At 42.4% G+C, this 14435-nt stretch overlaps 1 protein-coding gene across 4 annotated transcripts in view; it reads right to left on the reverse strand.

Annotated features, from left to right (window-relative positions):
- Positions 1 to 14435, reverse strand: part of THADA (THADA armadillo repeat containing) — a 330132-nt gene that overhangs the window by 144499 nt on the left and 171198 nt on the right. For all 4 annotated transcript variants that reach the window (XM_047852046.1, XM_047852045.1, XM_047852044.1 and 1 more), the window contains exon 29: positions 6855 to 7023. In XM_047852046.1, coding sequence (XP_047708002.1) covers positions 6855 to 7023 — 169 coding nt within the window. The remainder of the gene's footprint in view (positions 1 to 6854; positions 7024 to 14435) is intronic.

Consider the following 14435-nt stretch of genomic DNA (forward strand, 5'->3'; position numbering starts at 1 on the left):
AAAAATGACTTTTCTGGGCTTACATCCAGAAAGGAATATATTGCCAAAAGGTAAGATTTAACAAGGTTTAGTTTAGTTTTGTTTTTTAAATTAAAGTGCTTCCCAATCCTTTTCACGTCAAGGCACACACACAGAAAATAATCTTTCTTTGGCACTCTGGGACAAACAGATGCGACTGCTCCCAGCTGCAGGTGACAGCCTAGAGCCCCCAGCCCTGCCAGGCCCTACTCAGACTTGCTGGGAGCTGAAGGAATCAGTCAATACTTGAAGCATGTACAAGCACAGCATTGGAGAAGCTCGGCCTTAGCCCTTCTTGGACTGGAGACCTTCCTAGCAACTTAGATTTTTCTCCTTTCGGACAAACACCAGTCCTCAGAGAGAATGAATCTGGCCACCAGTGACCAAAGTGAGCACTTTCTTTATGACTCATTCCAGAAAAAAAGCACACTGACCAGCAATCCATTTATAACTTACAACATCAGCATAATTTCATGCTTTTGTTTTTACTTTCCATTCTGAAATTTTATTTTCCGTGCATAAAGTAAACAATGGAGACAGGCCAACCTTAAGTCACCAAATGGAATCTATCAAGTAATGTTCTATTTCTAGGCAGCTTGAGGACTCTGCTTTATGTTTCACAATTTCGTACTTTTAAGAAACACAAAAAAGATACCATTTTTCAAGCATAAGGTGCTATCTTCTGGTCACATTTTGAAAAGATGGAGTGGATCATTCTTTTAAATTTGATTGTAAGTTTTAGTACAACACTTAGTAAAAAATACACTTTTTTCTAAAACATTCATTTCCTTATATTTAGAAAACACTGACAGAATTCATACTTAAGACTACCTCTATCACTGGTTTTCTTTTTGTTTCCACTACTTCTCTCTGCGGCACAGAGTCAAGGATGGTTGGTATTATCCCTGTTTCCTGAACAGTGATTCCTTCAGAGAAGTGGCTGGCTGAATTGACCTACCTTTATTTCTTTCCAGGTTTTCTGCTTTGCTTTTTCACAAAGGTAATGCCAAGATCCACCTCTATTTTTGTTCTCCTGCTGTCCTGCCCATCCCTGCACAGCTGTTCTCACACCCATAAAGATCCCAACTCTAGGCCTGAAACAGAGTGTTCTAGATTCAAGCAGAATGTTATCTTAGTCTCAGTCTCCCTCATGCCTGATGCCATATCTGGCAGCTTTCTCTCTTGCCTCATCTTCATTTCTGTTATTCATATGCTCCCTGGTGCGAGGGTTTGGCTGGCTCGCTTGGCTTCTAACCCACAGCTCCCTCCCTGGGAGGTTAGAAAGGCAAACTCATGTCTTCACCTGTACCTAGAACTGGGTATGCAAACCACTGAGTGTACTGAATTGAATTCAATCTTGACCTCTTTTTCATGTTCCCTGCAGCTCCTAGGCTTAGAACCCACAATTTCTGTGGGTGTCCATGTCTGAGTGTTTTGTCTCACACTCTTAAGGATAACAGAAGGTATGGCAACTTCATGCTTGCCTATAACCGAGGTACCAATGGAGGATTCTGTACTTTTAGACTATTTAATGTATTTAAGACTATTAAATGAGACACCAAAGAGAAATCATGAGAAAAAGATGAGTGGAGGGAGGGAAGGTACAAAACTGCTATGATTTCACTCTCAAGTGTAATCTAAAAAACGAACAAAACCACAATGGATAAACAAACAAAAAGCAGCATCAGACTTGTAAATATAGAGAGCAAACTGGTGGTGGCCAAAGAGGAGGAGGGTAGGGGATGGGCATAATGGATGAAGGGGAGTGGGAGATACAGGCTTCCAGTTATGGAATGATTAAGTCACAGGAATAAAAGGCAGAGCATAAGGAATATAGTCAATGATATTGTAACAGTGATGTAATGGGACAGATGGTAGCTACATTTGTGGTGACCACAGCATCATGTATAGAGTTGTTGAATCACTACATTGAAAACCTGAGAATAATGTAACATTGTGTGTCAACTATACGAAAAAAAATGTTTTACTAGTTGGTTGTAGCCTCTCAGGGTGTCAGTGACTTCCTCTGTCCCTCTGTCTTTTTTTTTTTTTTTTTTTTTGAGAGAGAGAGAGAGAGAGAGAGACTCCACACTCAGCGCTCAGTGCAAAGCCCAACTCAGGGCTCTATCTCATAACCCTGGGATCATGATTGGAGCCGAAATCAAGAGTCAGACACTGAACTAAGTGAGCCATCCAGGTGTCTTCTAATACCTCCTCTGTCTTTCTAATACCAATGGACTTACTTTGTTTCTAGCATCAAATCAGATTTCAGGACTCAGGGACAAGGGATTAAAGACAAAGCAAAGCTGGATTCTTTGCTTGGTTTCCCTAAGACATAAAAAGTTGTTATTCACATCAATTATCAGGAGGTACCATTTTCTAAACACCTTGCAGGATTGCTGAGAGTATTAATGAAATCACATATTCATTTTATGCAGCATACAGGTGGTGCTCAAAACGTTCATTTTACTTCTCTTACGGCAAACTCACCAAATGTGTGGGCTTAGGCTGTCTCCACCGAAGACTTAGGACTTCCACCGAAGTCCATCTCCGGTTAATATTTCATGTCAACCCAAGAGTGCAATACTGCCGCTCAGCTCCACAGCCAGAAAAGTGGCTCAGGATTCCCAAAGTGCAAACATCAAAGCTCCCAATTTGGGTAGGGGGAGGGGATGGAGGAGTAAGAGAATTAAACACGGTGTTCAGCAGATTCTGCTGGTAAAGACTGAGAAAATTTAATCCCAGCAAAGGGGTGTTTAGAACTATGGAGATTGTCTGGATTAACTGAAGAAAAAAGAATACCTTTGCCTAGAATGTTCATTCAGAGAAATGCAAAAGTGGTTCTTCTGCTTCAACAGAGGCTGAATTACCTCAACTGTCTTTTCACCTTACTCATATAAGAGAGCTTAGGTAAAGAAAGAGTAGGGACCACCGCTTGTGTGTTTATGTCATGAGAAAAAGAACCAAAATAGAAAATGAAAAAATCCCGGGGCACCTGGGTGGCTCAGTTGGTTAAGCGCCCAACTCTTGATTTTGACTCAGGTCATGATCTCACAGTTTGTGGGATCGAGCTCCGAGTTGGGCTCTGTGCTGTCTCAGAGCCTGTTTGGGATTCTCTCTCTCCCTCTCTCTCTCTCTCTGCCCCTCCCCAGCTCGCACATACATATGAGCATGCTCTCTCTCAAAATAAATAAGCTTAAAAAAGAAAAAGAAGATGAAAATAACTCAAAATACAAACTTCTATTTCAAATGGTATATATTTCCTTACGAGATGCCAAAATGTGACTTAAGTGCCCCCAAATCAGAATACATCCTACCTCATTATCATTGGCCAAAACTCTTCTTCAACACAAGAGAACTTTTTTAATGCCAATATGATTTCTCAGGAGTGATAAGTAACCTAGTAATAATGTTAAGGCCCCAACATGAAGAATTTGGGCAAGAAAAACAGACGGTTAATTCTACTTAAAAGACAGGGTAGCCCTGCCAGCCAGTGCTGTTCCCAAATGAGGTAATGTCCATGGCTCTTATCTAGCCTTTATGGAGATTTAATGTCATTTACCATTGGCTCTTATGAACCAGCTGCATAATCTCACCTTTTCTCATGTGTGTTACTTCCATCCATGTCAACACTGCAATTAGGAACCTCTGGTTTTTAAAATGATTAAGAAACGATTTTCATATGTTTTCTTTTTATGCATGTCCTATAATTTGAGTCTTTCTTCCGTCGCCTCGGAAAATTCAGAGATCAGCATATTTCTCATTTTCAAGGTATTCTATAGAAATACTCTGAGGTTTGATATTTTTATGTAAACATTTTTCAAAGAAGCCAAAATGTATAATTCAAGAAAATGTTCTGTGGAAGAATTTGTTTTCTGATTACAAAATGATTTCCTCCCTCTGAAAAAAAAATAACAATTTTATATTTACTTAGCTGGCTCTGAAAGTCCCATGGAGATTCTCATGCCTTTCAATCCCTAACACCTCTTTTCCCAGCCTTTTACTGATTTCAAAGGTAACTCCATGTGGAGAAGGAATCCATAAACTGTAGAAAGGAAAGAGAAAAAGAACCCTTTCCGTCTTAACCCCTTGCGTTTTCCCCATAAAGAACAACAGAGTGAAACACAGCTATTACAACACAGATGAGACACCCAAGTGGATATGACAGAAAGATTTTCACATGCCTTTGAATTCCTTTTTTCAACCAGGGTATAAACCAATCTGGGTAAAGACAGGAATCTGTTTGACAAACAGGAACATGATACCCAACACCCATACTATTTTGTTTTGTTTTCAACAAAACATCTCCCTTTACCTCCCAATTCTCAGGAACAAAAGCAACAGCCACAACCAACCTGGAGTCACAAGGCTTTTACTTTTCCACGGTGTTTCACCCTTCAGGTCACAGAAAAAGTAAATTGGAGATATCAAAGGCAGCCCAGAGACAGAGCAGAAGACCATGCTCTGTTGCTGGGCAGACTGGTGAGACACAAGCCAGACCTGTTAGTGTTGTGTGTGGGAAACGAGGTTGGGAGGCCCATTTGTACAAGTGGCGAGCCAGCCAAAGAAGCAATCCCAACCTCTTCTGACAAGATTGAGCCAAGAATGGATCTGCAATAAAGAAGATCTGATGGCTGATCCCCACTACCCGCCTCCTGCTTGACAATCTGACCCCCGCCTCTAACTCAGATGCAGAATCGAGGCATCTTTGAAAAGCATGTCCTTCGTTACTCACTAATTGCCAGCTCCTTCCCTTCAGAGTAGTGTCCGACAGAGAAGCGAGACATCTAACTTGTGTGGGCCTCAGGGTCCCACGTTTAAAACCAAGATAATCCCCTCCAGCCCTCTCGTCATCACTGAGATATAGTGAGGACCAAGGGAGATGAGTGCTTGAGAGACTGCGCTGAAGAGACCACCAAAGACCCCCAATATATACCACATAGACCAGAGGATCTGCTCTGGTTGCTTGGGGGGGCGCAGTCTTTTCAGGAGGTCTGTAAGATCAAATTATCTTCAATGCCACTAAGACATTCTTTTCCCCTTTATTCTCCTTCTCACACAAGACGGCACATGGTGGGGTTTGCCAGGGGCTACAAGGTGTGTGATGATGTCAGCATTCTAATAATGACTAATGGAATGTGTGCTTGTGAGTTCTTGTGTTTTAAGATTTCCTGTTTCAGTTTCTAATTAAATATTGATAGACAAAAGTGTTTTTGGAATCCACAATAGCTTTTCAGAGGGTAAAGAGGTCCTGAGACCAGTTTGTGATCTGCCAACCTAGAACTTCATCCCACCCAAGCCTGCAGTTCCCAGATGGGCTGACTTGTCACCCATCCTGAGCCCTGCTATATGCCGTTCTCTCTGCGTGGGGGGCTCTCCCTCCACCTTTTGCTTGGCTTTTTCTGCCTTTACTTCGAGGTCACTTTTTCTGGGAAGCTTTCCTTTGACTCCCTCAAAACCAGTCAGGTGGCCCTGCTAGGTGCTTCTCTAGCACTTAGCACACTACATGCTGATTGCTCGTTCTCAGAGGGCTGTTTTTGTCCTGGATTCCTTCAGTGCAAGAACCGACTTAGTCACTGTTCTGATGGACACAGTGGTACGTAGGAGGTATTTAATACATTTAACAAATACTTACTGAATATATGTAACAACCAAGAAAGGAAGGCATGAAGACAGGCCTACCTTGCATTCATTCTCACCTAGAGGGAATTAGTTACTAAAAATCTTAGTTTTCATTATAGTACAGGCTCATTAAAACTATAACAATAGTAACTCTATATCATATTATGTACCAGGTACTATTCTAAGCACTTTATATGCTTTAATTCATTTAATCTTCACAAAATCCCTAGCAGGTATATATCACTGTTGTCCTTGCTTCAAAAATGAAGACACAACACTGTATGTTCACTATATTGTAATTAACATAAAAAACTTAATAATAATAGTAATAACATAAAAAACAATTGCAAATGTGCAGGCAGTGAGTAGTGAGACTGACCCTGAGACAGTCTGGCTCCAGAGTCCCAGGCCATTAACCATTCTATACGGTGCCTCTTGTGTCGGCAGCAGAGACCTCAACCTTATGGCACATCCTGGGATCTCAAGGCCACTCCTCAACTCTGCTCACAAACCACAAACATGACTTGATACTTGAATCTCACCCCCAATCCCACCCCAACATGAGTGACCCCAGCAGCCACATGAACAGACGTGTCGAGAACACCCGTTCCCAAGTTTATCGTTAGGGTTTAAAAAAGACAGTTCTGGTAAGAAGTTTCTTTCTCATTCATTTGTTGTGCTTTGGTCCTTTGTGGGGGAAATGTTAAGTTAAAAGCAGTAAGTGTATTTGTATATTTATTAAAAATAAAAAGTCTCTTTTGTAGCACTGAGAAAACAGGAGAGTAGGGCTTGGCATTTCTATGTGTGATGCCACAGCACAAACTCTCCCTGATGTGTCTAATTCTCCTTCCTCTCTTTCAAGGAATGCTCACAACTTCACCTTGAACAGGGAGTGGCCCAGAATAGTCGGTAGGCACTTGATGGAAAAGACAGAACTTTATCTGGTTCAGAGAGCTATGTACAAATGGGAAAGAAAGCATGAAGTAAAAAATACGGGATTTAATGCAAAAGACGATCTGACTGAATCACAGTGTGATGCTGTACTCATGTTTGTAATGAAAAAAGCACACCTAGGAAATACCAGTCCTTTTCAGCAATAGAAAAGAGTTCTACGGATAAAGTTAAAAGCTTGTGTATCAAATCTTCACCTGCAAACAGTAGGTGAGAAACCAAAGTTTATCCTGTGCGGTTTGACACAAAGTAACTTTATTTACCTGGAGAAGCGTCCCATGTATATGGTTTTGCCGGAAACACTGATCGGTGGAGTTGGGGAGTTTGGCCAACAGAGTTCGGATGGTATTGGGGATTTCATCCACCATAACAAACGGAACCAAGGCACGAGCTGCCATCTCACGGGAGCGGTAGACAGGGGAGTGACCGCATCTGGGGAGACATAAAAACACAAGACCATTCAATACTCCTTTCCACATCCATGCCTTTGTACGTGCTAATGTTCTTTTTTGTTTGTTTTGAATTTTTTTTGGATATATGTCATTCTGTACATGCTGATGTTCTATCTAGCTCCAGCTGGGACATCCAAGCTGAGGGGGAGTGGGGTAAGGAATAGGCGTTCCTCCTTATTCCAAATGTTGGCTTGTTTTTTTTTTTAATACTTCCCTTATTCCAATGATGGTGTGTATGTGTTAGTGTTGGTTCTACAGGTGATTTTCTTTTTCATATAAATATCATTAATATCTATGATTCGATCACAGAAATAACTGCGGACAGGCTTTGGGAATGATTCAATAAATAGTAGCAAAAAAAAGCTTCCTCCTCAACAATCAAACAACTATTCACTGAGCACTCAAAATGAACAAATAGTAGGTGCCATGAGAAATAAAAGTCATTGTGGTCTTTGGGGTGCCTATACTCTGGATGGCAAGAGGGGCAGTACATTTGAAAAGATGCCCCAAAAGCACAAGACAGTCCTGGAAGAACGATATGCAAGTGATCTTCATATTATGGCTACATGAGGATTAGACTGTAGATTCTGGTATTGAGAAGGATTGAAAGAAAGCAAGCATGGTTCCCAGAAGGCCGAAACCAGGAAATTGTTTCAACCAGAAACGGTGGTATAAAGCAAGGAGAAAATGCTCAAGGTATAGGTAGATGTATCTGACTGAAGCAGAGGCTCAGAAATAACAGTGGAACTTCAGGCTGAGAAGTGGGTCTGGCCAGACCGGGGAGTGCCACAAACGGCAGACTACAAGATCTTGAACTATTGTCAAGAGAACAAGAGCTGGACCCTCAAGTCACTGAATCCTTGCCTCTGGGCTGACTCACACCCAAAGAGCTTGAAGAAAAGCCAGTTCTTAAAGTGAAAGTCACGGACAAGTGGGATTTTGAGATTCTACAAAGGTCACTGGAAAGGCAGGTCATCTAAGAGCCTCTTGACTTTGTAAACACTCAGAACCTGAGAGTCCACGACCATTTTGTTGAAATGGTGCACTTGAAAGCCTTCACAGAGATAGTATTGTTTGAGAGGAAAGCCCAATATGGTAAGTCTCGGCTCAAGTAAGTTCTTAACTAGAGAACTCTCAAGACTCCATGATTTTTTACCCAATTTAGAAAGTAACTCAACTTATAGAAATATCTTAGACTTCAAGACAAGGATGGGGAAGATCAGAAGATGGTAGACTCTGTGGAAGAAAGAGAGGTCTCTCGTTCTGTTTTCAAAATTAATTACTATTCCAAGAAGGTATTACTGCTAAGATCTGGGTCATTAGGGCCATGTGGCCACGTAGACTTACCATGCAGACGCACAAAGTCCTACCACTGTAACGTTTCTAATACCCCAGAGGTAACACTGACATTTACCTTAATATGACAATAAAAGAACAGATTAATTAATGTACAAATGGAATGGTCCAAAGAGAATTTCATCATGGGGAGTGGGGTAGGAAGAGTGGAGAAAGAGGCACAGGGGAAGTCAAACCTTGGGTCATTTTTTCCCCCTGCAAGTGTACATCTGTGAGACAGGTCAATCAGCACACACTTTATGGATGGAGAACTCACCTTACATCATACTATGGGAAGACACTGGGAGCTAACGTTACAGCAGGTAGCTAGAGACGTCCCAACAGTTTTTGACGAGGTTCTGCCAAATCACGCATTTTTATTTTTCCTTCAAAATGATTAAATGTTTAATCTTTAATGGGCAAACGCAATAAAATGTTTGCTTTGGCCCATGATGGGGGTGGGGGGGAGTGAGAAAACTTCACTTGACAGAGAAAAGAAAATACTCTGAAAATGCTTTGAGATTTAATTAGCAAATGACCTCACTCAAGCCGGGTCATTTGTAGGAAGCTTCCCCATCTGTCTGTTCCCCACCCTTCCAACACACACACTTTGGGTTAGAGTGTGTTTTATGTTGCCGAACTAGGCTCTTGTATATAAATGTTTCTTTCCAAACACAAATAACTCTGACATGGTTACAGATGTTTAGTTTCTAATTAGCAGTAACTGAACACTAAGAACGCCCCTCCTTTTGCTCCTGACCTTTAGCAAATGATGGTTTCCCAAAGGAATCTGGCATCCATACAGGAGAAGGAATGGAAAGTGGGAAAAATGTCAGAATTTTCTGCATTCAGATACCCTGTGCTAGGGTACTTTCCAAATGCACACAATCAGGTTAAAGAGCAAAACAAAATCTCCCCCCCCCCCAAAGTAATGCAATTATAGAAAAAGAAAAGCCTATTTTAAAAGTAATATTTAATTATCATTCATTATAAAACAATGATTAAATGTAATTTCAAACTCCTCCACTGCACGTTGTTAAAATGGATGGATAGATTATAGTCAATACACACACACACACACACACACACACACACACATGCACACACACCCATTAAGCAAAAAAACATTTCCAGGTTACTGTTTTGTCAGTTCCTGGGGGGCAGGGAGGGGTCTGATGGGGGGTCTGATGAGGTATATGTGACCTGGAGTGTGAGAGGATATAAACAGTCTTTTTAGCCCTAAGCAGAATATATTTGCACCTAAAATCTATCTCTCCCTTGGCTAGAGTCTCCTAGTTTGATTCAGTAAATGTGCCAAAATCAAGTAGAGATGCTCTGTGGGGACACAGAGTCTAGCAGCTATAAAGGATGGAAAATCAGAGCACCTGGATTTCCATTTTGCTTTGTATACTGTGTTTTATGGCCTGGACAAATCACAGTAACCTCTGGGTCTCAGTTGAGCTGACAGTGGTAGCAATAATCTATACCAGTGTTCTCATGTGATGTCTATGAGAACATTCCAAGAGGCAAGGCGCTTTGGAGATACAAAGTTTCCATAGTGAAATGTGCCTGTGTCCAGTACAGGATCTGCATGTTCTAAGAATTGCAGGCCTCTAAATGGCCTCAATGAGAGAAAGACGACTGTGGTGTGAAGGCTGTACCATTTATAAGAAGATAAAACAACAAACTGATGATATGAAGGCAATGAGATGGGGGGGGGGGGCCCCTCCATCAAAAGTGATGAGGAGAGGGGGGTGCCTGGGTGACTCAGTCGATTAAGTATCTGACTTCGGCTTAGGTCATGATCTTGCAGTTCGTGGGTTCAAGCCCCACATCAGGCTCTGTGCTCCAACTAAGAGCCTGGAGCCTGCTTTGGATTCTGTGTCTCCCCCTCTCTCTGTCCCTCCTCTTCTCTCTCTCTCTCTCAAAAATAAATAAAACATTTTTTAAAAATGGTAAGGAGGAATCTCAAGCCCTTCTGAAAATAAGTAGGTCTGCTTCTGTCTCTCTAAGCCTCAATTTCTTCAGGAAAATACACCAAATGGATCTGGGATCTGAAAGGTCATGTCCCCTTTTACTACTATTTGAAAACCATGTCCTCAGTAGCCCTAGCTGTGTTCTAGGCCTGAGCACTAGATCCTTGCACAGGGTGTGCGGGACATGCAGACACCTGAACCTCTAGAACTTTCACTCCAATAAACCCTTCCCATGTTAATTTTAACCTATTTACTGAGTGGCTACTGTGCTCTCCGCACTGTGTAACATGAAAAATGACACATCTGTCACCATAACGCTTGCATCCCGCAATTACAGAGCCCTTGGCAATTTATAAAATATATGAACACCCCTATTTCTTTACTATGCAACATTCCTGCAGGACACGAGGGCATTACAAACCTAAATGAACAGACGAAACATAAAACGAAGCTCAGAAAGCCTAGACCCTCCAGGATATGTCAGCAGCAGCACCCAAGCCAGAACCACCATGCACGGCTCCAAGATGGAATCTGTGGGTTATTCTGAGCAGTAGCTCACACCTGGAAATTGAGGGAGTATAAAAATATCTCCCAGCTAATAAAAACACAGGCTTTACTAGTATGTAGGAAATCTCTAAATGTGTGTGTTGAGTTTCTTGTTTTTGTTTTTAGTATTTGTAGGATCCCCAAAACATTCCAGAATCTAATACAAACTGTGGGCTCTCTCCAAAGAGAAATAGATCTATGAACATACACATGTAATTTCCCATATAATTTCAGGAGGTTCATGACACACACCCAAAATCCTTGGGGCAGTGTCTCCCAGACCCAGGGCAAGAATCTCCAGTTGCTCCTTTGCACGCAGTGTGACTGTCAGGTATGTGCTCCGCTTCCCAGAGAGCGAGACAGAGAACAGGACTCTGCTCACAGAATACCAACAGTCTAGAGGGGAGTGAGGCAGATAACCCCATGATCCCAAATCAGTAGTACCCACGGAGACCCACACAGCTAGGAGCGGCATAGAGAAGCCAAGCGGCAGAAGGAGTTGGAATGGCTTTCTGGAGGAGATAAAGGACCTTCAAAGTGAGAATGATACACACCTCTGGCCTTCAGGCACCACGGAGAACCCTGGAGAGTTTAGAATATTCTGAGCAGGCAACTGTTCTTCTGAAATCTTCCCTACACTTCACCATTTCCTAGAATGGTGGCTGACCTTTATCCACATGTTTCCCTCTATATTTACCCTCAGATTCTATTCCAGTTTCCTTGAAGGTTTCACAGGTAAGTGGCTGGCCATTCCCCAAACTTTCTCTGCTCACCAGTACCTCCTAGATGATGAGCATGGAGACATCTGAGTGCCCCACACAAGCCCACACCAGGTAGGTACCAGAGAAGCAGACAGAAAAGTGACTGCCCATGCCCCGGGAGCCCACACTGCAGTGGGAAAGACAGGCCGATCAGCCTGTACTTGTCAGGGCCACGAGAAGTAAACACAGGCTGTTGTAGAAGGGCTGAGGGGAGACACACAGAGAGGAGGGTGGGTGGTCTGGGGGATATGGTCCAGCTGTGATGAAGCTGGGGCAGGCGGAAAGAGCATTTGGGTTGGGCCTGTGTCTTTCCCTGCATGAGCCCAAACTGCCCCGCAGTGCATCCAGACAGAAGGAAGGGATCTGAGGTTTATTAAATGACTACTGCGTGTGGGGACCGGCTACGTACTTTAGACACACTATTTCATCGACTCTACTAAATCTTCATTGCAAGGTCATCATCATCATCATCATCATTGCTATTTTCAGATGAGGAAAGATTTCTCAACATATTTCAGATCATAAAACTAGCAAGTGTCAGATCCTGCATTCCAATTAGGGTCTGTCCACTTGCAAAATCTAGTTCTCTAAGACTTGACATGCAGCCACCTCAAAATCCTCAGTCTTGGAAAAGCTTTGGACAAGTTCAACCTAGACCCACTGAATGTGACTGGCTTTTTTTTTTTTTTAATTTTTTTTTTTTAACATTTATTTATTTTTGAGACAGAGAGAGACACAGCATGAACGGGGGAGGGGCAGAGAGAGAGGGAGACACAGAATCGGAAACAGGCTCCAGGCTCTGAGCCATCAGCCCAGAGCCCGACGCGGGGCTCGAACTCACGGACTGTGAGATCGTGACCTGGCTGAAGTCGGAGGCTTAACCGACTGCGCCACCCAGGCGCCCCTGAATGTGACTGGCTTTTGAAGGCATCCGGCCTCTAATTGGTAGAACATGAAGCAGAACAATAAAATGATGCTGATAACCACTAACACTTACTAAGCATTGACAGAGGGCCAGACTTTGTGTTAAAATCTTTGCACGTATTTCCTCATCTAATCCGCACAACAAGGCAGAATGGCTGAGAGAACATTTTTAGGCAATGTGAGGGAGGTATTTTTGAAAGGACTTCATAAGGCCCAGTGACCTTGTGTGAGTCCCTCATTTCACAAGAATCAGAGAGAAAGTCTTGAGAAAAGTCTCAGAATGACTTCACGATCCAGCTAATATCCCCTTCCACTCTCCCTCACCGATAATATTAATGCTCCCCCCAGGTCCTCTATGTTCCCAGGCCCAGCTCCAGTCCTATCCTTACTTTGCAGAGGTCAAGCTGTACCTTGTACAAAACAGAAGCCCCAAACTCCTGCTGCTGCTGCTGCTGCTGCTGAAGATGGTCATCTACTTTCTCTAGATGCCCCTACTTGACCAAGGGGTTGGCGTCCTAGGAGCTGGGCTGAGTTTAAAGAAGCTATGTGTGACTTCCTCCCAAGTCTTTCACTAGATCTACTCAAGAATGCCCTGCCATGATTGTCTGTTTCTCATAGTAGCAGCACCGTCTGCTGTTGAGGAATGGTCATCTATTGATAAAAGTTGAGATAACCCTACCTAGCGAGGTATTTCTGCAGGCTGGGTGAGAAGGCATAGGCTGAGACCTCAGGCTATACTACTTTAAAAGAAGAATCTTGCTATAAAGTGGAACCTTGAACAACAGGGGTCTGAACTGCATGGGTCCACTTATATGCAGGTTCTTTTCAATAAATACATTGGAGAAAATGTTTTGGAGATTCGTGACAATGTGAAAAACTCACAGATGAACTACGTAGCCTAGAAATACTGAAAAAACTAAGAAAAAGTTGGGCATTATTATAAGATGACAGTATATAATACACACAACATACAAAATACGTGTCAATCAACTGTTATGCTATCAATATAAGGCTTCCAGTCAACAGTAGGCTACCAGTTACGTTTTGGGGAAGTCAAAAGTTATATGCAGATTTTCAACTGCGTGGGGTGGGAGGGTGAGCGCCCCTAATTCTCAAGTTGTTCAGGGGTCAACTGTGTATGTTCTGTCAAACCAGATGGAAGGCTGAGTTTCTTTGGGGCAAGTGCCCCATGGGGCCCACAGAATTTATTCTCAGGTCTAGGGTCCAAATTCTATTCCATGCTGATGCTGTTTCACCAAAGATTTCTTTTTCCTTTTCATTGTGTATAGTTCCTGATTTCAAATCTTGCCTTCAGGAAATATGTACATGTGTGTGGGTATGTGTGCATGCACAAAAGAGAGAAACCACTAAAAAAAATGTCCGTACCAGTGAATTTGAAAAAGCAGGCATTTCAGAATGTCCTGTGACTATTATGTTTTTGTTGTAAACGTGGCATTGCTATAGCCCTTCTCCCACATTTTCAGGTGAGTTCATGCCCATCAAGGTCGCCAGATTCTCTACTTGTCCTTTCTACACCAATTTTCAGTTCATCAAAGGACCTACCACCACCTGAACAACTTGTTCCTTTTCTTGAACTCAAACCGCTAGCATTCAGAAGCTGCATTTACTGTAATCTTGCCCTCTGCACAGCTCATGGATTTCTTTATTCAAATATATTTCTTGGAAGCATAATGGGTTCAGCACTTTTGAAGTTTGATTTTTAAAAGTCCTTGTTTGGATAGCCAGAGGGAATTAAGAGCAGTAGACAGAAGCTAAGCTAGAAATTGTACGTTTCCAGCTTTCATGGACAAAAAATATATATATGTATCTCCAGGTAGAATGCTTAGTTT

Source organism: Prionailurus viverrinus, chromosome A3 (genome assembly GCF_022837055.1).
Source record: "Prionailurus viverrinus isolate Anna chromosome A3, UM_Priviv_1.0, whole genome shotgun sequence".
NCBI lineage: Eukaryota > Metazoa > Chordata > Mammalia > Carnivora > Felidae > Prionailurus > Prionailurus viverrinus.